Consider the following 26,542-nt stretch of genomic DNA (forward strand, 5'->3'; position numbering starts at 1 on the left):
TTAAAGAGATAAACCCTTACCATGAAAAACATGAAGACAAAAGTTATCCCAAACCTTTATTTTTGCACTGTGAACCACAGCTCTGCGCTCATTTGGTTGAACTCTCTTTGATCCCTTGTCCCCACCCCACTCCAGGTATTTTCAACTCACCACTCTCCATTTCTTGCCCTCCAATTCAAGTAGAGCTGGCTCCTTCTTTGTGGCTGGTTTGGGAGATGGGCTGGTTTGGGGTTTAGGTGCAGAGAATGGTTTGGGACCACTGCGTACTGGGCCACTCTGAGCTTTCAGGGCAGGGTTCTTGTGAGTCTTCATATCATCAGATACATGCTTCAGGGCTGTAAGAACAACAACTACCTTGCTCCTGTCCTTCATACAAAAGCTTTAGGCTGAGGCAACAACCAGCTCCTGTAAGCACTGATCCTTAGCAGAAAATTCAAACCAAGAACATGAGCAAGCAGTTTTGGATATTTTATCATTTCACTTGTTCCCCTAGATTACATAGCTCTATTAAAAAAATATAAAAAATGCGTATGTTGGAGATAGAAAGGTAATGCACAGAAAAAGATCTAAAAAGATATATACCAAATATATACCACTCACAAAATCTGTATGCAGTTTTTAAAGTAATCAAGGAAGAAAAATACATGGTAAGTAATGAAAATTTGGGAGAAGTAGCTTCACCTACAATTAACCCTCCTTCCCTTTCCCAAGTACTGACATTTGAAAATCTGTACTTTTTCCCCCTAGTAACTAGGATAATGAAATTTTTAAATTTATTTTTGGGTGCAATACTGAGGCTTGAACTCAGGACCTGGGCACTGTCCCTGAGCTTTTTTGCTCAGGGCTAGCTAGCACTCTACCACTTGGGCAGCAGCTCTACTTCTGACTATTTGGTGGTTAATGGAAGTCTTTAGAGTCTTACGGACTTTCCTGCCCAGGCTGGCTTAGAACCATGATCCTCATACCTCAGTCTTCTGAGTAGCTAGGATTACAGGTGAGTGTCACCAGTGCCCAACTAGTTTGGAAAAAAAAAAAAAAAAAAAAACTGGTTTACATTAGTTATACAGGAAGGATTTCATTGTTACATCTCCATATCCTGTATTTCTAGTGTGTGTGTGTGGAGGGATTTCATTGTTACATCTCCATATCCTGTATTTCGTGTGTGTGTGTGTGTGTGTGTGTGTGTGTGTGTGTGTGTGTGTGTGTGTGTGTGTGTGTGTGTGTGTGTGTGTGTGTGTGTGTGTGTGTGTGTGTGTGTGTGTGTGTGTGTGTGTGTGTGTGTGTGTGTGTGTGTGTGTGTGTGTGTGTGTGTGTGTGTGTGTGTGTGTGTGTGTGCTGTTAACAAATTCGGCCCAACCAGTTTGTAACTATGTTCTTTCTTTTCCGTTGTCCAAGGCTCAGAACTCTATCTGATGCTTGCTTTCACTCAGTGGATGATGCTCTACAACCTGAGCCACACCTCCAACACCCCCCCCCCTTATTTTTTTTTTTGCCAGTCCTGGGTCTTGAATTCAGTGCCTGAGCACCATCCATGAGCTTCTTTTGCTCAAGGCTAGCACTCTACTACTTGAGCTACCATACTTCTGGATTTTTCTATTTATGTGATACTGAGGAATCAAACTCAGGGCTTCATGCATGCTAGGCAAGCACTCTACCACTAAGCCACATTCCTAGCCCTCTTTTTTTTTTTTTTTCCAGGAAAAGATTCCATTACCACCTTTAGCAGACTGGCACTATCTATGTTGACCTATTTTTTTTTCTTTTTTGTGCTGGCCCTGGGGCTTGAACTCAAAGCCTAGATGCTGAGCACATTGACCTGTCTCCCCCACACCCCCCCCGCAATGTATGTGTGCCAGTACTGGGGCTTCAATTTAGGACCCTGAACTCTCATTCAGCTTTTTTGTTCAAGACTGAGGCTCTATCACTTGAGCCACACCTCCACTTCTGGCTTTTTGCTTATGAATTGGAGAAACCAGGGATTATCTGCCCAGGCTGGCTTTGATGATCATCAGATTTCAGCCTTTTTGGTAGCTAGCATGAGCCACCAGAGCCCAGATATATGTCATCTATTGGTACCAAATCACCTTTTTATTTTTTAACTCTACCACTGCTGATCGGTGGTTGTTTATTTTATCCCCCTCTCCCTGCCCCCGGGGTGAGGGAGGGGATTTGATTGAGAGATGATTTTACTGAGATTTATATTGGCAAGGACAATGACATATAACTTCTTCAGCTGGGTTGGCTCTACTCAGTCACACTGTTACTAGTGGGTATGGTTTACTAAATTTTTTCTTTACATACTAATGGAGGGACAAAGGGTGAACAAGTGCAAGAGTACTCACAGATCACCATGTTGAAAATGCATTAACTTTTGGGTGAGGATGAGAGGGAAAAACTCAAGAGAGAGTGAGGGAAGAGTTGACATTGTCCAAAAAAAAATGTACTCTTTACCTGACTGATGTAATTTTAACTTATTTTTTTTAAGGTCCAGTTGTGGGGCCTGAACTCTGGGCATGAGTGCTGTCCCTCAGCTCTTCAGCTCAAGGCTAGCGCTCTACCACTTGAGCCATAGCGCCACTTCGGGCTTTTTTCTTATGTGGTGCTGAGGAATCGAACCCAGGGCCTCAGGCATGCAAGGCATGCGCTCTACCACTGAGCCACCTTCCCAGCCCCCCCATTTTAATCAAGGCAAATGACACCTCAAATAAATCTTCCCATGTGCCCACCAGAGTTCTGGTTCTTAGAATGCTGTTGTGTCTGAATGGTGAGGTCTAGTCCAAACAATTTGCTGAACCAACTGTTCACATCACACTACTTACCATGTGTGATGCTCTCCCCCTGATTTATCTGCGCAAACAGTGCTGAGCGGGAGGCAGAGTCATCAGAGCTTGAACTGGTAGGAACAGGTGGGGGAGGTGGGCCTGGTGGAGGTGGAGGGGGACCTGATCCAACAGAGGGTCCAGATGGCAATCCACTCAGTTCTTTTGCCACGGGCCCCTAGAACAACAAGTTTAAGTAAAACGGTTACTGTCTCCACCCCTCTATATCATTCCCAGTGGGATGTCCAACATACATGAAGTCCCTCCATAGCTCTTGAGGTAATGATTAATGCTCCCTCACCAAACCCAACATGGCTTTAATTCCTTCTCATTCTCTTTCAAGGATCCAACTCATACCTTCACATTTTCCTTCTATTTCTCATTGTAGATCTAAACTCCTATTTCTAAACATCTACTTTTCATCATCCTTGGTGTGTTACAAGAGCCTCAGAATCAACAAGTTGGAAGTTGATTTCATCATCTCTTGCCCACTCCTCATCTTGTAACAATTTTACCATCCAAATTTGACTATTTAATCTTCTTTAAAGCTTCCCACTTCCTTGGCCTTCAGGAATCTATTATCTTGGTGTAAGTGCTTTTCTATCAGCCCCTAGTATCATGACAATGGTCATGGTCTGAGCATGAGAACTTACTCTGAACCTATGCATAGAGACAGATCTGGCCATTATAATATCCTTAACTAAAAGACTTAGTCTAAAAATCTCAGCATATCTTCCTTCCAGACTTTTCTCCTAAAAATCTCTGACCACTTCCCCTTATTGAAGCCATTGAAGGGCACTATCTACATTTACACTGCATGTACTTTGTTAGGGTTGTTCTTCTTAACATCTCATTTCTCCCATGTCTCATCATCCTGTACTCATCTCTCTCATCACCCGTTCAAGCCGGTCCAGTTCGGAGTATACCTTTCCAAAGTATAAACTCTTCCCATGACACTCACTCTTCTTCCTCATACTTGAAGGAATGTCTTTTTTTTTTTTTTTTTGGTTAGTCATGGAGTTTGAACTCAGAGTCTGGGCACTGTCCCTGAGCTGTTTTGTTCAAGGGTAGCGCTCTACCACTTGAGCCATAGTAGTGTTGTGGCTCATGTGGTAGAGTGCTAGTCTTGAGCAAAAGAAGCTCAGAGATAGTGCCCAGAGCTTGAGTTCAAAACCCAGGACTGGCAAAAATCTCAGACTTTCCTGCCTAGACTGGTTTTGAACTTTGATTCTCAGATGTCAGCCTCCTGAGTAGCTTAGGATTACAGACATGAGCCAATGGCACCTGGCAACAGGGGAGTATATCTTTATTATAGCATTCAGCTTGGTGATTTGTACTGGGAATTTGTATCCGTATTTTCGAGAACTAGTGTAGTGTGATTCATCTGTGTGTCTTCCCTCCATCAATCCTTGACCTTTGTTTTTGATTTTTGTCCCTGTACTGGAGCTCAAACTAAGGATCTTAAGCTCTTGTTTAACTTTTTCACTTAAGACTGACACTCTACCATTTGAGCCATGCTTCCTCTACTTCCAGATTTTTGTTGGTTAACTGGAGATCAAGAGTCTTACAGACTTTCCTGCCTGGGCTGGCTTTGAACTACAATCCTCAGATCTCAGCCTCCTGAGTAGTTAAGATTACAAGCACTTAGCTCATAACTTTTATTTTTAAAAATTGAATATAACTCAAGTCTCTGACCCTAGGTTTCTGTATTCTCTTCTCTTTTTCCCTTTTACTTCTAACCTACCAATAAATAACTAGCATTCTTTTTCAGGCCTTGGTGATTGTGAAGTCTAAGAAACTTGTGGATAATTTTTTGGAGAGATAAAGAGAGAAACGAAAGACTCACTAACCGTTTTGTTCCAGGCCAATCCAGTGGTATGGAACTCCTTGATATATGCCTGCAGCTCTGTCCATATACTCAAGTAGGCTTTGACCCAGTCCACATGTTTCTTATCCCTGAGAAGATTAAACAACTTGTTAAGAGGCAGTCAGGCTACATTATAGTAATACTTCCAGAGCCTCTCTTGTTTGTGGACTCAGATCTCCCTGTTGATGGCATTTCTTAGGCTCTGCTCAATAGCAGTTGTTCTATTATCACTGGACTTCAAACAAAACACAACAACACAAAATCTATTATTCTAATTAGACCAAACTCTTTTAGGACAGGAAAACTGAATTATATCTCCTTATATCTCATATCATCAGTGTTTCCCAAACTTTTTTGGTACCTTGATTGTCCTACCTACCATCACCTATATATCTGGGATTACAGATACCTATCAACAGACTTGGCTTATTTGTTGAGAAGGGTCATATGGTAACTTTTACCCAGGCTTCCTGGAGCCATGATCCTTCCCATCTCTACCTCCTCAGTAGCTGGGATTACAGGGCATGGACTACCATGCACAGCTCTTACTATTTTAAGAGTAAAACTTAAAACATTTATCTTTTAAATTTTTATATCTTTATATATAAACAAGCTTTATGTATAGAGCTGATAAAAGAAGACATTTTGTGTGTGAAGTCATGGAATAGCAGAGCTTATTCATGTATTACCTGGAACTCAAAGACTTCAAGAAACTCAACTACTTTATGAGCCAGTTCCTATGTCAAAACATGTCCCTCCAAGAAATTTTAAATAAATTAAGAGGAAATAATAAGCATTAAATTACAAAATAACACTGCACTATGACTCAGAATAATCACCTCTCTTCCTACATGTTAACTTCGAAGACCTATTTTCTTCAACTGTAATGAAAGGGTAAATTCAAAACACTTAAAGAGTGTTTAATTAGGCCTGGGAAGGTGGCTCAGTGGTAGAGCGCTTGTCTTGCATGCTTGAGGATCTGGGTTCGATTACTCAGCACCATATAAGCAAAAAGAAAAAAGCCAGAAGTGGCACTGTGGCTCAAGTGGTAGAGCGCTAGCCTTGAGATGAAGAGCTGAGGGACAGCACCCAGGCCCAGAGTTCAGGCCCCACGACCAGACCCCCCCCCCCCAAAAAAAGTGTTTAATTAGATTGCTTGAAGGATCAAAGAATGTAGTATCTAGGACACTTTTCACACAAAAGAAGAGAGTAGGTCCTCTTGAACAGTAATTACTCAACAAATGACCAGAGGAAGGGTTTGGATAACTATGCAACTAAGTAATTGCCACCTACAGTCATATCCAGTTCAAAACTAGCACACAGAAATCAGAAAAGAATAATGTACACATGCACTTAGAAAGCAATGACTTCCTTTATTACTTGCATAGGCTCGCTCTACCTGACTGTAGGAAGAGTCAGGGTCATTTTCTAGTGAAGACCTACTGAATTCCTGCCATGGTACCAATAAGACATTTTTAACAGGAACAGGGAATTAAAAGGCATTAATCCATGTTACCTTCAGCAAAACCTCCTAAACCTGGAAGGATAAGAACTTAAAATATTAAAAGGGCCTCTACCAACCCACAGATAAATAAGAAGTGGGTGCTTACAAATGTAGGCTCTATGAGCCAGCTTTCCACAAAGCAGTCTGAGATGAAGGAATCTACTCAGAAGCCAAGCACTGCCTTAATTAACCCCTAGTGCTATTCCAAGAAGTAACAAGCTGGTCCTTTACCCCCCAGGAAAGGCAAGACACAAGACTTACACATCTTTGTATTCTTTGAGGACTCGGTTTGTATAAAACATTGCAGCATCATTCATTTCTTTCACATAGGGGGCAGGTTTGGGAGCCTGGAAAAGAAAGAAACTGACTCACAGCCTCTCCAGTCATATATCTATACATCTATCTATACATCTATCTATCTATCTATCTATCTATCTATCTATCTATCTATCTATCTATCTATCTATCTATATCTATCTATCTATCTATCTTTTGTCAAGTCATGGGACTTGAATTCAGGGCTTGGGCGCTGTCACTGAGCTCTTTCACTCAAGGTTAGTGCTCTACCACTGTGAGCCATAGCACCACTTCCAGTTTTCTGGTGGTTAACTAGAGATAAAAATCTCAAAGAGGGGCTGGGAAGGTGGCTCAGTGGTAGAGCACTTGCCTTGCATGCATGAGGCCCTGGGTTCGATTCCTCAGCACCACATAAGAAAAAAGCCCGAAGTGGCGCTGTGGCTCAAGTGGTAGAGTGCTAGCATTGAGCTGAAGAGCTGAGGGACAGCGCCCAGGCCAGAGTTCAGGCCCCACGAAAGGACCCAAAAAGAAAAATAAATAAATAAATAAATCTCAAAGACACTGGGTGCTGATGGCTCACGCCTGTAATCCTAGCTACTCAGGAGGCTGAGATCTGAGGATCACAGTTCAAAGCCAGTCCGGGCAGGAAAGACCGTGAGACTCTTGTCTCCAATAAACCACCAGAAAACCGGAAGTGGCACTGTAGCTCAAGTGGTAGAGCTCTCGCCTTGAGCTGAAGAGTTGAGGGACAGCGCCCAAGCCCAGAGTTCAAGTCCCATGACCGACCAAAAAACAAAAAAGAATCTCAAAGACTTTCCTGCCTTGGCTGGATTTGAATCTGATCCTCAAATCTCTGCCTCCTGAGTAGCTAGGAATACAGGCCTGAGCCACGGGTGCCCAGCTAGCCATACATGCATCTTTCTCTCCTTCCTTCCCTCTCCATCCCTGCTCTCCCTGAAAGATGCAATGCTTACCATAGCCACCCAGCCCAGGGCCTGGATGCTCTCGCTGACAGCTGACAGGTGATTGAACAACTTGCTGCCTCGGTTCTTCTCCCGAAAGGTGATCACTTCTTGGATCTGCTCTGAGATGGGTGCCAACAAATCTGTAAGCTTATTCTGGGAAAAGAGGTAAGAGGAAATTCTGGTTAGAGTCCTATAAAAGCTATATATGAGTTGAGCATGGTAGCACATGCCTGTATCCCAGAGCTTGGGAGATAGAGGCAACCTGGGCTACATAGTGAGATGTGTCTCGAAAAACCCTACATGGGGCTGGGAAGGTGGTTCAGTGGTGGAGTGCTTGCCTTGCATGCCTGAGGCCCTGGGTTCGATTCCTCAGCACCACATAAGCAGAGAGAAAAAAAAGCCGGCAGTGGTGCTCTAGCTCAAGTGGTAGAGTGCTAGCCTTGAGCTGAAGAGCTGAGGGACAGCGCCCAGGCCCAGAGTTCAGGCCCCTAGACTAGACCCAAAACAAACCAAAACACACACACACACACACACACACACACACACACACACACACACACACACACACACACACACACACACACACACACACACACACACACACACACACACACACACACACACACACACACACACACACACACACACACACACACACACACACAAAATAAAAAGACAAGAAAAGACAGAGGCTAACCAGGCACTGGTGACTCACAACTATAATACTAGCTTCTCAGATAACTGTGATCTGAGGATCACCATTTGAAGCCAGATCATCAGGAAAGTCTGAGAGACTCTGCTCTCCAATGAGGTATGACTCAAGTGATAAACTCTAGCCTTGAGCAAAAATTCTATCCCTGTTCAAGTGCCACTACTAGGGAAATAGAGAAGGAGGGAGGAGAGAGGGAGGAAGGAAGGAAAGAAGTAAGGAGAAAGAAAAAGAAAAAGTAGAAAGAGAAGACAAAGGTTTGGGGGAGGAAAAAGATTTAGATAAAACACCTTAATAATTCTGGACAAACTAAAGATCAAACACTGATGTATTTAAATTATATTACATTATTTGGGCATGCCAAGAATCAAGGGCTTTAATGCAGAATTACCAAGAAAAAATTTTTATTATTCCTCTATGACTAAGAAAGCCTAATATTAGCATAAGAAACAAATCTTTTTTTTTTTTTTGGGTCGGTTCGTGGGGCCTGAACTCTTATTCTGAAGTTAAGAATTATGTATGGAAGAAAATAAGCATAGAAAGAAATTTTGAATTTATCCTGCAAATTACTGCTCATCTTCTCACCTCTATATAAAGTTCCAATTCCTTCAGCTGATTTTTGTGGTTCCCCATGATTAAGACCCATACGTCAGTTACACCACAAAATCCCACAATTTGAGCCACTTGTCTGGTTTCTGTCCCCCTAACAGGAAATACTAGTCTATTTCTGTACCTTTACTTCGTATACTCCTTTTTGTAAATATTATAGGAAACTGGTATGACTGGCCCTCCAACCCCAGCCATACCAGTTTCCTATAACATGTATTGTCAGCATAACCAATTCTGGCACTTTATCAGGCAGCAGTACAAACTATTAATGGACCCACATGAATGTTTTTTTTTTTCTCATTAATTTTTCAAAGGCAAGGGCTTTGTCTTGCCTCTCCTTTGTCATCATTATAAGCGCTCAATGCATTGTTAGCCATATAGCAGCTGCTGAGTAGAGATCTGATTAATCAAATGCAATTATCAAGGCTGGCACTAAAGCAAGCAGCTCAGCAAAATGGATAAATCTTGTGTCTCTGTGTTTTTGATCCTTCCTTCAAAGCTTAGTTTTCTGACCATTTCAGTTCTCAGGCCTTAGCATGAAAAATTTAGCCAGGAATATGCCAACCTTTCTTCTTAAGTAAATGTTTGTTCCAGAAAAACTTAATTTACATAAATGGGTTGCAAACCAGATTTGGCTTGCAGGCTATGGTTTGCCAAGCTCTGGTCTAATACAAAAGAAAGGCAATAATGTCTCAGCAGCTTGAATTATGGGGAAAGAGTAGGTTTAGGGGAGGAAAAATATTTAGATAAAACACCCTAATAATTCTGGACAAACTAAAGATCAAACACTGATGTATTTAAATTATATTACATTATTTGGGCATGCCAAGAATCAAGGGCTTTAATGCAGAATTACCAAGAAAAAATTTTTATTATTCCTCTATGACTAAGAAAGCCTAATATTAGCATAAGAAACAAATCTTTTTTTTTTTTTTTTTGGGTCGGGTTGTGGGGCCTGAACTCTGGGCCTGGGTGCTGTCCCTCTGCTCTTCAGCTCAAGGCTAGCAGTCTACCACTTGAGTCACAGCGCCACTTCTGGCTTTTTTCTGCTTATGTGGTGCTGAGGAATTGAACCCAGGGCCTCAGGTATACAAGGCAAGCGCTCTACCACTGAGCCAACTTCCCAGCCCCAAGAAACAAATCTTTTATTGTGGAAAAAAATCTAAATTTTCTGTAATCCAACTTTTCATACCTTGCTGCAAAAAAATGTTTAATTAGTTAAAGGGAGGGGAGTTAAAAGTTGAAGGAAGATTCCATTCTTTAGGCATTTTAGGATTTCCATAGCTGTTTTTTGCAGGAAGGAGCAAAGTCCCAATGGTAACTAAGGACCTAAGCTTAAGATGACAGAAGGAAAAAAAGGCTACTGGAGACCAATCAACACTCAAAGCACATTCATTCCCATGAGGACACTGTTAAGTCTCCTCTAACCCTGAGACTTGGCATAAATGTACATAATCATGAGCCTGTTCATTTTAATATGTTGTGACAGTTCGGTAGAAGTTTCTCAGCTTATTGCTGTCACCAGACCAAAACTACACCATCTATCAGTCAACTTACATTGGCTGGCTGCTGGCACTGAGAAGCTGTAACTAGGAGAGCTCGTTCCATCTTCAGACCTGTATGGACCATCTCCGCCTGAGAGAAAAAAGCAGAATCAGCTATCGATGACACATTACAACTGGAGAGGTCCTGATAAGAATAACTTGAAACCTCCATGTCTGTGTACTCTGGTAGCACCCAGGCACTTGTGGTGTTTTTCTGATGGAATTAAGATTCCAGGGACTGATACCATAATCACATATACTATTGTTCCTAATGGAACTAAGCAGGGATGAATTAGAGTTAGAAATAAAAGATAATTAGGGCTTAGGGGAAAGTCAGGTTAGCATTCACATGAAGTGACCTTTTTTTTTTTTTTTTAAAGCAGTGTTGGAATACAGAGCCTTATACATGCTAGGCAAGTGCTACCCTAGAACTACATCAACATGAAGCGTTTTAGACATGCACAGAAAAGTCTAATTTCCTATGTACAACAAACTGGTTTTCTGTAACACTAGAAGTAAAGGCAAAAGTCGAAATTTAGGCCTAAAATTCTCAACGTATTTCACTTTTTTAGATTAGAGCTATTTCTCAAATGCTGGATCATGTAGATTATTAAATAAATTTAGTAACCTCTAACTAGAATTTGGTCATGGTGACAATGTAAGAGGCAGTGCATGAAGGGAGGTGGGTGGACAGGCACCTGTCACTGCCTACTTCATATTGCAGTGGGCTAAGTGTGAAAATAATCCATATTAGCATAGTTAATAACTATCAAGCCAAATTTTATAAATGTTAAGCAATGATAATGATTCCTTTCAATAAGCCACCCTTGGCTTGGTTATATAACATATTGGGATCAAACTAGTAGCATATTCTTTACCACTAAGATGTTTGACAGCCTTATTTTTTGCATAAAAGAATCACATATAGGATATAATAAAAGCAGGGGACCTCGCCGGGCGCTGGTGGCTCACGCCTGTAATCCTAGCTACTCAGGAGGCTGAGATCTGAGGATCGAGGTTCAAAGCCAGCCCGGGCAGGAGAGACCGTGAGACTCCTATCTCCAATAAACCACCAGAAAACCGGAAGTGGCGCTGTAGCTCAAGTGGTAGAGCGCTCGCCTTGAGCTGAAGAGCTGAGGGACAGCGCCCAGGCCCAGAGTTCAAGTCCCATGACCAACAAAAAAAAAAAAAAAAGCAGGGGACCTAGAAAAACAAAGACTCCCCCAACCTTTTTTGCCAGTCAGGGCAAAAACTCAGGGCCTGGGCGCTGTCCCTGAGCCTTTTTGTGCTCAAGGCTAGCACTCTACCACAGTACCACTTCCGGCCTTTTCTGTTTATGTGGTACTGAGAAATCAAACTCAGGGTTTCATGCATGCTAGGCAAGCACTCTACCACTAAGCCACAGTCTCACTTCACAAAGACCCATTTTTATGGCCTGACTGTGCTCCTTAGTGCAGTATAGGTAGAGCAAAAAAGTCAGAAACCTCTTAAAAAGGTTTTTAATCAAGAATAAATGGGACTGAAGAAAGCCCTCAGTCCTTAGAAGCGGGAAGCAGCAACTTACATGTTTCTGCACATCTCCTCCGATCTCTTTACTGATCTTCAAGTACTCTGCCACAGGACCAGCAAGCAGGGAGTCAAAGGCTTGCACATATGGAGCTGTTCCTAAAGAGGCACATCAGAAGGAAAACAAAAAAAGCAGTCATGCACTGGACAATCTTCTTTTTTTATTTGGTGCCAGTCCTGGGGCTTAACCTCAGGGCCTGGGCACTGTCCCCAAGCTTCTTTTGCTCAAGGGTAGCACTCTGCCACTTGGGCCACAGTGCCACTTTTGGCTTTTTCTGTTTTTGTGGTACTGAAGAACTGAACCTAGGGCTTCATGCATGCTAGGCAAGCACTCTACCACTAAGCCACATTCCCAGCCTGGACAACGTCTTTTAAGTACACTTCCACGTAAAAATGGGAGGCAAGGGAATACAGCACCCAGAATAATGGACACCAGGGTCTACTTCCAATACCAACACTAACTGGTTATATGACCTTTTTCCCCACTGAGCTTAATTTCCATTGATCCTCCAAGATTCCTTTTAGTTCTAACATTTTATGTTTTGATTAATACATGTACAAAATGGCTGTCTTGTCAGTCATTAGGAAAGGAAATTCTAACTTGTCACTTGACTTCAACTGGAAAATTTCAGAACAGGAAATATCACACAACAGGAAGTTCTTGTGTTAAAATAACTTACCCGCAGGCCTCTCTATGCAAGTCACTTCCTTATCTGTTCTGTTTCTTTTTTATCTGTTTTGGAGCTGGGACCCAGCTCCAAAAGAGAAACTTCACCATGATTACAGAAATAAGGCCAAGCCAGGTGCCAGTAGCTCACACCTGTAATCCTAGCTACTCAGGAGGCCGAGATCTGAGGATCGTGGTTCAGAGCCAGCCTGGGCAGAAAAGACCATGAGACTAATCTCCAATTAACTACCAGAAAACTGGAAGTGGTGCTGGCTTAAGTGGTAGAACACTAGCTTGAGCTGAAGAGCTCAGGGACAGTGCCCAGACCCAGAGTTCAAGCCCCACAATGACAAAAGAAAAGGAAATAAGGCCAAGACTCTCTATAGGCATTATTGGGCTGTGGACTGCTTACCTTTTGAAGGATTGTCTCCATACCCACGGTGCATGTCAGAGGTATGGGATACTGCTTCCAGGCGGCCCACTGCCCTCTCCAGTCTTTCTACAAGATTTTGCATATCAGCCATTATGTACCACCTGCTGAACAGATCAAATGTTATTTGCTATTTTAATATTACACACAACACCTAGATAGGACTAGAGAGGATGCCAATTCTGTGGAACAGAATTTAATAATAAAATAAAACGGAAAAGTAGTTTAGCTAATTTGCAAAATCATACAGATCTCATTAAACCAAAGATCTACTCAGGAAAAGGTGTTCACTAAAGCAAATCTTATACAAATACTTACTGAACATTTATTACACACTAACAAATATTTGTATAGGAATTTAGAATTTACAAACTATGGTCAGGAATTTCTTCCAACTATTCAGCAATCAAAGATAATGACATTTGTTTTTCAGTGATATAAAATAGAACCTGCATCTTCATGAATGCTAAGCAAGCACTCTATCACTGAGCTATATACCATCCCATGAATATATTCTTTTTTGGGGGGGTGGGAGGGAGGGTCTGGTCATGGGCCTGAACTCTGGGTCTGGGCGCTGTCCCTCAGCTCTTCAGCTCAATGCTAGCACTCTACCACTTGAGCCACAGCGCCACTTCCAGCTTTTTTTTTTTTTTTCTGCTTATGTGGTGCTGAGGAATGGAACCCAGGGCCTCATGCATGCAAGGCAAGCGCTCTACCACTGAGCCACCTTCCCAGCCCTGAATATATTCTTAAAGATAAAAAAGTTAATTTCAATGACATTAAATAATTGCCTATAGTTAACAGAGAATTCAGTACTTAATTCAGGTCTGGCTTTAAGTTCACTTTGGTTCTTCCCAGCCCAACTTGCCTGCAATAGGAAGCCTCAGAGCAAAATAAATAGGTTACTTACCCTGCCCTGACCTCAATTATTTATAGTCTAATGGGAGAGAAGGGGCAACGCTTACACACCAACAACTTACACACACCACCTATAACATAAAAGAGGAAAAGTTTAAAGTGATCTAAGAAAGCTGCAGATAATGGCATGCGGTTTCAGAAAGAGGAAGAGTATATCTGCTGGAAGGATCAGATAAGGACATCTTGGAGAAGCTGCCACCTGAGCCATACTTCAAATGAGGATGGGTAGGACCTAAACACCCAGAAGACTAGAAGGAGACCAGATATATCCTAAAGGGGTTGTTACAGATCTTTCTCAAGTACTAATTCATCTGAACTGCATTCAATGTATAAAGTCCTAAAGAAAAGTAAGCTTGAGAGAAAAGGACCTTATCTAATCTGTTTCTTGTTATACTCTACTATGTAGACCTCTACTTGATAGGTGGTAGGTGGTCAATTAGTATTTAAAGTTAACGAACCAAAAGTATATAGTATTTGAAAATTCCACAGGGAGTTCTGAAAGCTATTAATACTATACATACAAGTGTAAAATGTTACCAATATGCATCTATATAAAGTATGAGCAATGAGTGATTTATAAAAATCACTTACTATAACTGAAAGCCTTGGATTAGATTCCATTTAGAATCCATAAAAAGGGATTGGAGCTGTGGCTCAAGCACAAGGCTTTAAGTTCTATCCTCAGTACAGCAAAAAACATATTAAGTGTACCTAATATTTGGGGCTGGGAAGGTGGCTCAGTGGTAGAGTGCTTGCCTTGTATGCATGAGGCCCTGGGTTTGATTCCTCAGCACTACATAAGCAGAAAAAGCTGGAAGTGTGGCTCAAGTGGTAAAGCACTATCTTTGAGCTGAAGAGCTGAGGGACAGCACCCAGGCCCAGAGTTCAGGCCCCAGGACTGGCCAAAAAAAAAAAAAAAAGTATCTAATATTGGATTGGGAATGTGGCTTAGTGGTACAGTGCTTGCCTAGCATGCATGAAGCCCTGGGTTCAATTCTTCAGTACCACATAAACAGAAAAGGCTGGAAGTAGCACTATGGCTCAAGTTGTAGAGTGCTAGCTCTCAGGGACGGTGCCTAGGCCCTGAGTTCAAGCCCCAGGACTGGCCAAAAAAAAAAAGTATCTAATATTTAAAATAACAATAAAAATTTTAAGCATTCAAGAAAAATACAAGAATAAGAACCCAATCAGCTTTTCTATTCCCTTGAATGGAAGTAAGCAGCAGCAGCCTCTAGGCCTATGGACTCACTCACTCACAAAAATAGAGAAGCCTTCCCTTATGTTATGTAGGATCATTATTAGTATCCACATTGCTGCCATGTTTCATTCTGGGAACTGACCAGAGACAGACTCCAAAAAATTCAAGGGGGAAGGCAAGTGATATAGTTACCTTTCATGATGTATAGATACCCAGTTCTGTTACAAAATGTGTTCCTTCATACACAATTAAGACCAGTGTTGTATGGCAATACAAGTTGTATAGGTTGTATAAGTTGCCAGGGTTCTGAACACTTACCTGTTTTTGTTTTGTTTTTTGGTGGTGGTACTAAGGCTTGAATTCAAGGGCTTGTGCTTGCTAGGCTCTACCACTTGCTCTACCGCTTGAGCCATACACCACCAATAATCTTTTGCATCAATAATTTTTTGGATAGGTTTTTGTGCTTTTTGCTTGAACTGAATTTGGGATTGCAATCTCCATCTCCACCTTCTATTTATAGATATGTTCCATCATCCCTGGCTTACCAATCTTACATTTCACTTGTGCTTATAGACTCTCACTACTGAACAAGCTACAGTTCTGAGGTCTGAATTAAGCAGAATGAGGGAAGTATACAGCTACTATTGATGGTTAGTGTCATTCTATCTCAAACCAAATATAGAACAAAACCTGTCCTTTTGTTTTATGGTGAAGGTAGAATGAGATTGGATATATCATTGGAAAGAATGTACTGAGCTGGGCACTGGTGGCTCATGCCTGTAATCCTAGCTACTCAGGAGGCTGAGATCTGAGGATCATGGTTCAAAGTCAGCCCGGGCAGGAAAGTCCGTGAGACTCTTATCTCCAATAAACCATTAGAAAACCGGAAGTGGTGCTGTGGCTCAAGCGGTAGAGCGCTCGCCTTGAGCTGAAGAGCTGAGGGACAGTGCCCAAGCCCAGAGTTCAAGCCCCACAACCAACAAAAAAAAAAGAATGTACTGAAAGACACACCTCTGGGGCTGGGAAGGTGGCTCAGTGGTGAAAGACACACCTCTTTCTCACCCTCTACACACATACACATACTCTTTAGGTAATAAAGTTCACTCCTCCCAAGATTCAGCTACCATTACTGCAGTAACACCCAGCCCACTTTCAGATGCTACCACTGCAACCACTTATAGTCTAGAGACTCCTGAAGTAGCATATCCAGCTCAAACTATTCTTCCAGAATTCTGAATCTCTTTTTTTTTTGTCGGTCGTGGGGCTTAAACTCTGGGTCTGGGCGCTGTCCCTCAGCTCTTCAGCTCAAGGCGAGCACTCTACCCCTTGAGCCAGAGCACCACTTCCAGTTTTCTGAGATGTTTATTGGAGATAAGAGTTTCACAGACTTTCCTGCCTGGGCTGGCTTTGAACCGTGATCCTCAGATCTCAACCACCAGCACCCAGCAAGAATTCAGAATCCTGAATCAAGTTTTTACTTGACATCTCTTCACTCTTCACATCATTTTATTTAGACATCTCTCCCTTATTGTCCCCAAAGCACCTTAAATTAAAATGTCTAAAACAGAACTCCTCTTACTAACAACATTCCTCATAATCTAACCCCACCATCCTAGTGGTGTAGAACAGCCAGCGATCTCATAATTAGCCAAACCAATAACCTGGAAACCACTAGGCAATAGAGTAACCATAAATAAGAGTGGTTTTCAGAAAAATCACAGAGATGGGTGTTATCAAACTTTCTAAGCCTTAGTTTCCTTATCTACATAATGTAGAGAATGAAATACAAAATCCAGGGGGTGAGAGGAAAAATAAATCCAAGTGGAAGTACTTGGTAGTTCTGAAAGATAGTAAAGATTCCATAAAAATTTAAAAAGTTGCTGGGCGCCGGTAGCTCACACCTGTAATCCTAGCTACTCAGGAGGCTGAGATCTGAGGATCACGGTTCAAAGCCAGCCCAGGCAGAAAAGTCTGTGAGACTCTTATCTCCAGAAAACCGGAAATGGCGCTTGGCTCCAGGCAGAGCACTAGCTTTGAGCTGAAGAGCTCAGGAACAGGGCCCAGGCCCAGAGTTCAAGCCCCTCGACCAACCAAAAAAAAAAAAAAAAAAATTTAAAAAAGTTACCTTATTCCTTATTCCCCACATCTAGTCATCAAAATCTATGGCTTGATTTTTTTTATTAATTTATTCTTATTATAAGAGATGATATACAAAGGTGTTAAAATTACACGCGTCAGGCAAGGTATATATTTCCTTTCATACAGTGACTTCTATTCCCTCATTCTTTCCCAGTCCCTCACTCTGGTCTCCACCCACAAGCTGTATAGTTTACTTTCATCAATGTCTAGTGAACTCCACTGCTGCACTTTTTCCCTCCTCTCCCCGCAAACCTTCTGAAGATGTACTCTAGAATATACCGTACATAAAGACAGAATCATCCAAAAGTAAACAACTAAGAAAAAAAGAAAGGGGAAAAAAGAAGCTTCATTTTCCTATCTTAGAGTTCATTTCAGTTACATACATTATTTTATATAAGTATGAAGAAGCACTAAGGCCCTGCAACTTAGTGTTTCTACCCAGAGTATCCTCTTTTGGTCTCACTGTGTTTGAGTAGCTACAATCCTGCATAATTTATCATATCCCAGTACATTTTAGATCTAATTTCCTCATATCAAAGAGAACATGCACTGTGGCTCTATTTTGCATACCATACAAATAGATACCCCTTGCCACTATCCTGACATTAAAAAAAAAACAAAACAGGTTATCAAAACTTTGCATAGGTACTACAAAAACTTCCCAGCTAGTGTTTGTTAATTTCAATAACACATCTTTCTTTGCCCATTCTTCATATTATTGCCAGTGATCTGTCTCAAATGTCAATATGATTAAGATTTTTTTTTGGGGGGGTAGGTCACAGGACTTGAACTCAGGGCCTGGGTGCTGTCCCTGAGCTTTTGCTCAAGGATAGTGTTCTACCACTTTGAACCACGGCTCACTTCTGCTTTTTTTGTTGTTAACTGGAGATGAGAATCTCATGGGATCTTCCTGCCTGGGCTGGCTTTGAATCTTGATCCTTAGATTTCAGCTTTCTCAGTAGCATGAGCTACTAGCACTTAAGATATTCTTTTATTTGATACTGTTAAATACTTCCCACAGAGTTCAGAGTAAAGTCCAAATAAGGGTTTCCATAACCCCCTCTCTTATTTCCTAAGCCCCTGTCCCATTTTAATTCTTACTGTACCTTTCCCTAAAGAAACCCAGGACCTACTTGCATATTCCAGAAAGAGTTATGCTTTCTCATACTTCTGAGCCTGCTGAGTGGCAATCTGCCCCATCTCTGGAACTCTTAATTTATTTTATTTTTTTGTTGGTCCTGGGGCTTGAACTCTGGGCCTGGGCGCTGTCACAGTGCTCTTCAGCTCAAGGTTTTCAAGTGGTTTATTGGAGATAAGAGTCTCACAGGCTTTCCTGCCTGGGCTAGCTTTGAACCATGATCCTCAGATCTCAGCCTTCTGAGTAGCTAGGATTACAGGTGTAATCAGCAACCAGCGCCCAGTAAAGCATTTCATAGATTTGGTAAAGCATTTCATAGATTCATGGGGATTTTTTTCTGAAATTTTTTCTTTTTTTGGTTGTTCGTGGGGCTTGAATTCTGGGCTTGGGCACTGTCCCTGAGCTCCTCAAGGCGAGCACTCTACCACTTGAGCCACAGCACCACTTCCTCTTGAACTCGTATAGTCCTCAGCTAAGATATCACCTCTCCAAGAGGCAACTCTAGTATGCGTTTCTATGACAAAGTGCAGTAGTCTCTACCACATCAGAGGTTTAAAATAATTTATAGTCAACAGGCAATTTGCCATCCTAGGGCAGGGATCTTGTCTTGCCTTTGTAATTGCAGTACTCTAAATGTAGTAGGCACTAAAGTAGAGGATAGTAAGGGTCTTTGGATTGGATGAATGGGTAATTAGGATGAATTTATGTATTAGGTCTACCCAGGAGAAAAGCGCCACCCTGCCACCCCACCCCCACCCCCAACACACACTTTACCTGCCTGAAACTAGTAATCACCAGACTGTCAATCACCTGACTGAGAGTCAGGAAATGACCCAGGGGTAGGGGCTGTTTTCCCTGGCAGACCTAACATTATGCATGTATATAAATGAGCCTTTATCATTTCTTTTTTTGTTTTGTTTTTGTTGGTAGTAGAGCTTGAACACTGGGCCTGGTTGTTGTCCCTGGGCTCTTCAGCTCAAGGCCAACGCTCAACCACTTGAGCCACAGCACCATCTGGTTTTCTGGTGGTTAACTGGAGCTAAAAGTCTCATGGACTTTCCTGCCCAGGCTGGCTTTGATCTGTGACCCTCAGATCACAGATGAACCACCAGCGCCTAGCTTTATCATTTCTAATTGATAACACTTCAACCCAAGTCTGGCTATCTATTTTCTGTCAATCCCAAAAGGAAGTATCTGTTGCCCTTATTTTCTAATTTTCACCTATCTGCTTTTACAGATCCTTAGAATACTTTCATCTTCTCAGGAAGATAGGGAAAATGATCTTTTTATTAGAAAATGTATTATTATTTTTGCCAGTCCTGGGGCTTGAATTCAGGGCCTGGGCACTGTCCCTGAGCTGCTTTTGCTCAAGGCTAGCACTCTACCACTTGAGTTACAAGGCCACTTCCAACTTTTTCTGTTTATGTGATACTGAGGAATCAAACCCAGGGCTTCATGCATGCTAGGCAAGCACTGTACCGCTAAGCCACATTCCCAGCCCTATAGTATTAATTTAAAAACAATGATCTTACAAAGCTATGCTTTACTTTATTAGTCTGTTGCTTCTTACTTTTCCCTTTGAACCAGGGTTTTGCATGCATCACCCAGTCCCATCTCAACCTGCTGCTTCTTTTGTACCTTAAAATAATTCTTTTTTTTTTTTTTTTTGTCAGTTGTGGGGCTTGAACTCTGGGCCTGGGTGCTATCCCTCAGCTCTTCGGCTCAAGGAGAGCGCTCTACCACTTGAGTCACAGCGCCACTTCCGGTTTGAGTGGTTTATTGGAGATAAGAGTCTCACAGACCTTCCTTCCTTCCCAGGCTGGCTTTGAACTGCTATCAGATCTCAGCCTCCTGAGTAGCTATGATTACAGGTATGAGCCACCGGCGCCCGACTCTTAAAATAATTCTTGAGGTGTGTTATGCAGATGTTGGTTCTGTTTTTATTATTTTACTTTTGGCAGTTTCAGGCTTCAACTCGGGGCCTCAGGGCTCAACTGCAGTGCTTCCACTTGAACCATGCCTCCAGTCCGATTCCCATTTTCAGAATGAAGAAACTGTTATTAATAGAAGTTAAAAATCTTGCTGGAGGGCAACCAATGTAGTGGAGAACCTAGGCCTTAAGCACAAATACTATGAAGTTGGGCTCTTCCTACCAGTCCACACAGCTTTTAAGCAATTAAGTGACTGGTTTATCAGTTGTTTGCTAAACACAGCACTGTGGGGTCAAAGTTACCTTCTTATCTCTTTATATTACTATGAGAAGCCTTTAAATTTCCCTACTTTCAATTCTCTCTATAAATTAGTTTCTTCCCAATCGCATTGAAAAAAAATCATGTATTTTCAGGATAAATGACATATTTGTTTCAAATAAGGATTTTTCCCCAAGAATATAGATCAGAGCAGAAAACTAGCTCTGTAGAATCTTGTTTGTCGCTTTTTCTAATTAATAACTGCCAAGAGCTGTCTGAAACTTCCATAAATGAATGTACAAATTCTTACCTAAACAATCATAAAAGCTTCAGGAATGTAGGTTCCAGGAGGTGGGTATTCATTGATTCTGCCTGCACTCACTCTACCTCCTACCTCCTAAGCATATAGAACAAGGAATACAGAAGATGCTCATAAAAATCAGTGATTAGCACTGTAATGGCTACTTTAAAAAAAAGCAAGGAAGATACATGGTCATTCCTATTGAGAAGGCCAGCAAAATCTAACATCGATGGACTACAGGAAACTACATTTTTATCAGTTTTCTAATTATCTAACTTCAGCTGGAATAAAGTACCAGCCAATATATTAGATTTTTCTTTGTAAAATGCTGTAGCTGTGGGTTATCAATTATACAGAATAAATGACTCTTCCCTGAAGAAATGAAGGTAGACTGTAAGTAGTTTACTTTCAGGAGACAAGTGAGTTGTCATGATTGAAAGAACAGTAAGAAGAAAAAAAAAAAGAAATTCCAGAGCAATAAAAAGCAAAATGGACACACAAAGAGTGGTAGAAGAAGGTTATGTATAGAAAGGGTAGTTTGTACTGAGCATTACAGAAAATAAGGCTAGATAAGCCAGCTTAGCCAGATAATGAAGGGTAGTGAAAGCTGGGCAGTATTTTGATTTGATGTTGTGATGAACAGCAGAACCCTGTCAAGGAAAAATGGTTTACAAAGTACTACCTGATATACAGGATGGGATTTGAAGAGAAGTGAAAGTATTATGGTCTGAAAGTTTAAGGTAAGAGTTACTACTCATACAGCCATAAAATAAAAAGGCTATTGCATGGGCTAGAAATGTGGCTTGTGGTAGAGTGCTTGCCTAGCAGGAATGAAGCCCTGGGTTGGATTCCTCAGTACCACATAAACAGAAAAAGCCAGAAATAGCACTGTGGCTCAAGTGGTAGAGTGCTAGCCTTGAACAAAAGAAGCTCAGCGACAGTGCCCAAGCCCTGAGTTCAAGCCCCAGGATTGATGGGGGAGACACAGATTGATGGGGGAGACACACACACACACACACACACACACACACACACACACACACACACACACACACACACACATACACACACACACACACACACACACACACACACAGAAAATTATCAATTAACCTACAAATAATTCCCTTTAAAGTGACCATCACCTAAATGAAATGCCATGTAGAATATGAAAGAAGGATGAGCTGGGTGCTGCTGGTTCCTATCTATCATCCTAGCTACTCAGGAGACTGAGATCTAAGGATCAAAGTTTGAAGCCAGCCTAGACAGAAAAGTCTGTGAGACTCTTATCTCCAATTAATCACTGAAAAAACTGGAAGTAGAGCTGTGGTTAAAGTGGTAGAGCACTAGCCATCAGCAAAAGAAGCTCAGGGACAGCATCCAGGCCTTGAATTCAAGCCCCAGGACTGGCAAAAACAAAACAAAACAAAAAAGATGAAATAGCTTCCTTGCTCTACCTTCTATTGAATCAGTTTCTTCATTAGAAGTGCTTCTAAAATCATCTCAGAAAATCTGGTAACAGAATAGTCCTTTCAATATTCTGGGCAATTCATTGGGGTGTTATCTGATCAAACACCTTAAGCAATGGAGAACCTGAGATTTTTGAGACAGCCCATTCCATTCAGACAGCTCAAAGTATTAAAAAGCTCTTCCATATATGGAGGCAAATCTGCTTCCCTGCAACTTCCACCCACTGATCTTAGTTCTGCCCTTGGAGGTCATACAAAACAAGTGTGAGTTAAATGGAGAATAAGTATAACTGTGTGGTACTGACTGAGAGCACAGTAGTATTCAGAGAAGGGAAATAAAGATGAGTTCACAGTTGCCTTTAGAGAATGACAACATTATAAGCAGGCATAGGTTCTAGCATGTTCTAGTTAGGGCAAAAAGATTAAATCAATTTTGGATGTACTGAGTTTGAAGAGAAGATGAAGCTTTTTAAATGAAAATAGCCAGCAGTATTCAGAAATAAAGCTTAGGAAAGGATCAAGACCAAAGATAATGTTTGCAAGTCATCCTGAGAGCAAAAGGAAACTATGTGCTTGATTCTCCAGAAATTATTTTGTGGTTTGAAATGTGTATGTGTGTTTAATTCTCATCATTCTATTTTTTTTAATTAAAAACTTTTTCTGCCAGGTACCCATAGATCATGTTGATAACAAAAAAGCCAGAAGTGGAGGCATGGCTCAAGTGGTAGTCTCAGCCTTGAGCAGAAAAAACTCAGTAAGAGCTTGAGGCTCTCAGTTCAAGCCCTAGTAATGGCACAAAAAAAAAAAAAAAAAAAAAAAGGGACTGGGAAGGTGGCTCAGTGGTAGAGTGCTTGCCTTGCATGCCTGAGGCCCTGGGTTCAATTCCTCAGCACCACATAAGCAAAAAGAAAAAAGCCGGAAGTGGCGCTGTGGCTCAAGTGGTAGAGCACTAGCCTTGAGCTGAAGAGCTGAGGGACAGTGCCCAGGCCCAGAGTTCAGGCCCCACGACCGGAACCAAAAAAAAAAAAAAAAAAATTTCCCATTTTCCAAACTTTAAGATAAAAAAATTTACTTAATGAAAGAAAAAAAAAATTAAGGCAGAGGCTGGGAATGTGGCTTCGTGGTAGAGTGCTTGCCTAGCCCTGGGTTTGATTCCTCAGTACCACAGAAACAGAAAAAGCCGGAAGTGGCACTGTGGCTCAAGTAATAGAGTGCTCACCTTGAGCAAAAGCAGCTCAGGGACAGTGCCCAGACCCTGAGTTCAAGCCACAGGACTGACAAAAAAAAAAAAAAAAAAGGCAAATAAACCATCTCTTCCAAGCTATCATTATGTACATATTAGTTCCATCCCTAACAATATAGAACTCCTCATTACTAGGTTCTTCTTTTTTTTTTTTTTTGGTCAGTCATAGGGCTTGAATTCTGGGGCCTAGGCACTATCCCTCAGTCTTCAGCTCAAGGCGAGCACTCTTACCACTTGAGCCACAGTACCACTTCTGGTTTTCTGAGTGGTTTATTGAAGATAAGAATCTCATGGGGTTTCCAGCTCCAGCTGGCTTTAAACCTTGATCCTTAGATCTCAGCATCCTGAATATCTAGGATTATAAGCATGAGCCATTACTAGATTCTTAACATGTCACAGAGCAAAAACTTAAACATGCTAACAGGAAATATATATTGGCTGGTTTAACCCAAAAACTGTTAAGAATAGACATCACAGCTGGGCACCAGTGGCTCATTTGTGTAATCCTAACTACTTAGCAGGTTGAAATCTAAGGACTGCAGTTTAAAGCCAGCTTGGGCAGGAAACTGTGACTCTTACCTACAAAAAGCCAGAAGTGCAGTTGTAGTTCAAATGGTAGAGTGCTAGCCTGAAGCAAAAAGAGCTCAAGGACAGCACCCAAGCCCTGAGCTCAAACCCCAGGACATACACCCACAAACCCATACCCACACCCATACCCCCCCCACACACACACATTCTCTATCTCTGTCTGTTTCTCACTCTCTCACAGAATAGATATTACTTTGCCCCAGTAAAGATGTCATCTGAATCTAACCCAAATCAGGAGCCACTGTTCTTCCCCAAGCATTTGGTTTCACTGATAAAACCAATGACATTTAGTGTCTAAGTCACAGCCACCTGAGATTTAGATTAAAAGAGAAAGAAAAACCTATCTTCTAGGGAGGAAAAGAATCCAACACAGTATCTGTGCTTGTCTCCTGTTCCTGGCTTACACACAGTCTTCTATCTGAAACTCCAAGAGTGAGTAAAGTGAATAATGTACAAGCTGAAGTCAGACTTGGGAACTAGCTATTTAAACAGTCTAGAGCAAACAGATAACTTTTTGTGGCCATAGGCTCCCCTCTTCCCTAAATTCAAAAAGATTATTGGGAAGGCTAACTGCACTGAACATTCTCCATGCTTTACAATGCATAAGGAACAACTATAGCAATTGCTTTTAGCATGGATAGTTGATTCAATAGAACAGCATTATCTACTCTCATATGTAAAGATAGACTCAAGAATGACATTTGTCCTTAGCTATGATTCAGTCACAACTAGAGGTATGAAAAGATCTGTGATTACAAGACTATAATTAACTTAAATATAGCAGTTTTAATGGCCTCTGAAGGAAAATACAAAAACAAAAACAAAACCTCAAAACAAAAACAGCAAGCCCACTCATTCCTTCCACTAAACATTTCAACTATTTTTCCAGCCAAATGGAAAAGTTTAGCACAACATGTCTGGTAATACAAGACAAACAAAGCTGCATTAAAGCAGAGGAATATTTTGGGGGTTTTGATTTCAGCTTTTTTTTTTTTTTTAGGTTTACATGATGGTATATCATAATGAAGTCATGTAGCTGCAATTAAAGACAATGAAACTATGGCAAGTTGATTAGCTAAAATAAACTCTATAAAAACTCTATATACGGGCTGGGAAGGTGGCTCAGGGGTAGAGTGTTTGCCTTGCATGCATGAGGTCCTGGGTTTGATTCCTCAGCACCACATAAGCAGAAAAAGTCCGGAGTGGTGCTGTGGCTCAAGTGGTAGAGTGCTCGCCTTGAGCTGAAGAGCTGAGGGTCAGTGCCCAGGCCCAAAGTTCAGGTCCCAATACTGACCAAAAACAAACAAACAAAAATGCTACATAAACTCCATAAACTATAAATTAGACTATACAAAAGTTAAAAATAAATAATACTCATCTACTAAAAGCAAGCAGATTATATGCAAGCAATAGAAATGGACAGAATAGAAATTTACATATCCACAATGCAGGGAGGGAAATCTGCTTATATGCTGTCAACTAATACAAAGCTTGCTTCTATGCCAACCACTGGAATTTCCACAATAATACCACATCCGAAATTTGGCCATGCATGTATGTAACTATCACAATGAAACCACTATGTACAATTAATTTATGTTAACAAAAAAATTTAAGCAAGAGTTTGAGTGGGGAATAAGAATAATTAAATGTGATCAAAGTACATTATGTGAATATATGGAAATAACACGATACTCTTTTGTACAATTAATATATGCTAATAAGAAAGTTTAGTGGTGGAGGGAGAGGGAAATCCTTTAAGGACACCAAAGGAATTTCTTGACAGCACAGTAATTTCTTGCTGTCCCAATAAAAACAAGTGATTCCCCCTCATTGTAGGATAACTGAGTACTTATACATGCACTGTGCTAAGTATGTCTGTGGAGCCTGTTTTTGGATAACTTAGCTAGGGAAGTACAATCATAGCTACTTCTTTGTTTTATTTTTTTGATCTGTCATGAGGCTAGAACTGAAGGCCTGGGTGCTATCCTTAAGCTCTTTTTGCTCAAGGCTAGTGTTCTACCAATTTGAGCCACACCACTACACTTGATTTTCTGGTGGTTAGTTGGAGATAAGTCTCATGGGGATTTGGGTCCAGGCTGGCTGAGATCAGAGGATCTCAGCTTCCTGAATAGCTAGGACTACAGGTGTGAGCCACTGGCACCCAACAAAGCTGTAATATTTCTAATCCAATAGTTCTCCAAAGAGGCAATTTTGTCCTCCTGGAAACATCTGGCAATATCTTAAAGACATTTTTGGTTGTCACAACTGAGGAAGTTACAACTGAGGTGAGGATGCTACCACCGTTGAATGGGTACAGGCTAGGGATGCTGCTAAACATCCTACAACGCACAGAACAATCCAAAGTGAAGAATTATCTGG

General features: G+C 41.3%; 1 protein-coding gene across 7 annotated transcripts in view; it reads right to left on the minus strand.

Moving 5' to 3' along the window:
• LOC138803477 (adenylyl cyclase-associated protein 1) overlaps positions 1 to 26,542 on the minus strand; it is a 35,009-nt gene that overhangs the window by 2,698 nt on the left and 5,769 nt on the right. For 4 of the 7 annotated variants that reach the window (XM_069987561.1, XM_069987560.1, XM_069987564.1 and 1 more), the window contains exons 2-9: positions 12,960 to 13,084; positions 11,879 to 11,979; positions 10,328 to 10,405; positions 7,462 to 7,605; positions 6,452 to 6,537; positions 4,670 to 4,775; positions 2,820 to 2,997; positions 151 to 335 (exon numbers count right to left, since the gene is read on the minus strand). In XM_069987561.1, coding sequence (XP_069843662.1) covers positions 151 to 335; positions 2,820 to 2,997; positions 4,670 to 4,775; positions 6,452 to 6,537; positions 7,462 to 7,605; positions 10,328 to 10,405; positions 11,879 to 11,979; positions 12,960 to 13,071 — 990 coding nt within the window. In that variant the 5' untranslated portion in view covers positions 13,072 to 13,084. The remainder of the gene's footprint in view (positions 1 to 150; positions 336 to 2,819; positions 2,998 to 4,669; positions 4,776 to 6,451; positions 6,538 to 7,461; positions 7,606 to 10,327; positions 10,406 to 11,878; positions 11,980 to 12,959; positions 13,085 to 26,542) is intronic. The other 3 variants (XM_069987562.1, XM_069987558.1, XM_069987559.1) reach the window with 1 other exon arrangement.

This window comes from Dipodomys merriami, unplaced genomic scaffold, assembly GCF_024711535.1.
Source record: "Dipodomys merriami isolate MVZ:Mamm:240054 unplaced genomic scaffold, mDipMer1.0.p SCAF_34, whole genome shotgun sequence".
Taxonomy (NCBI): Eukaryota; Metazoa; Chordata; class Mammalia; order Rodentia; family Heteromyidae; genus Dipodomys; species Dipodomys merriami.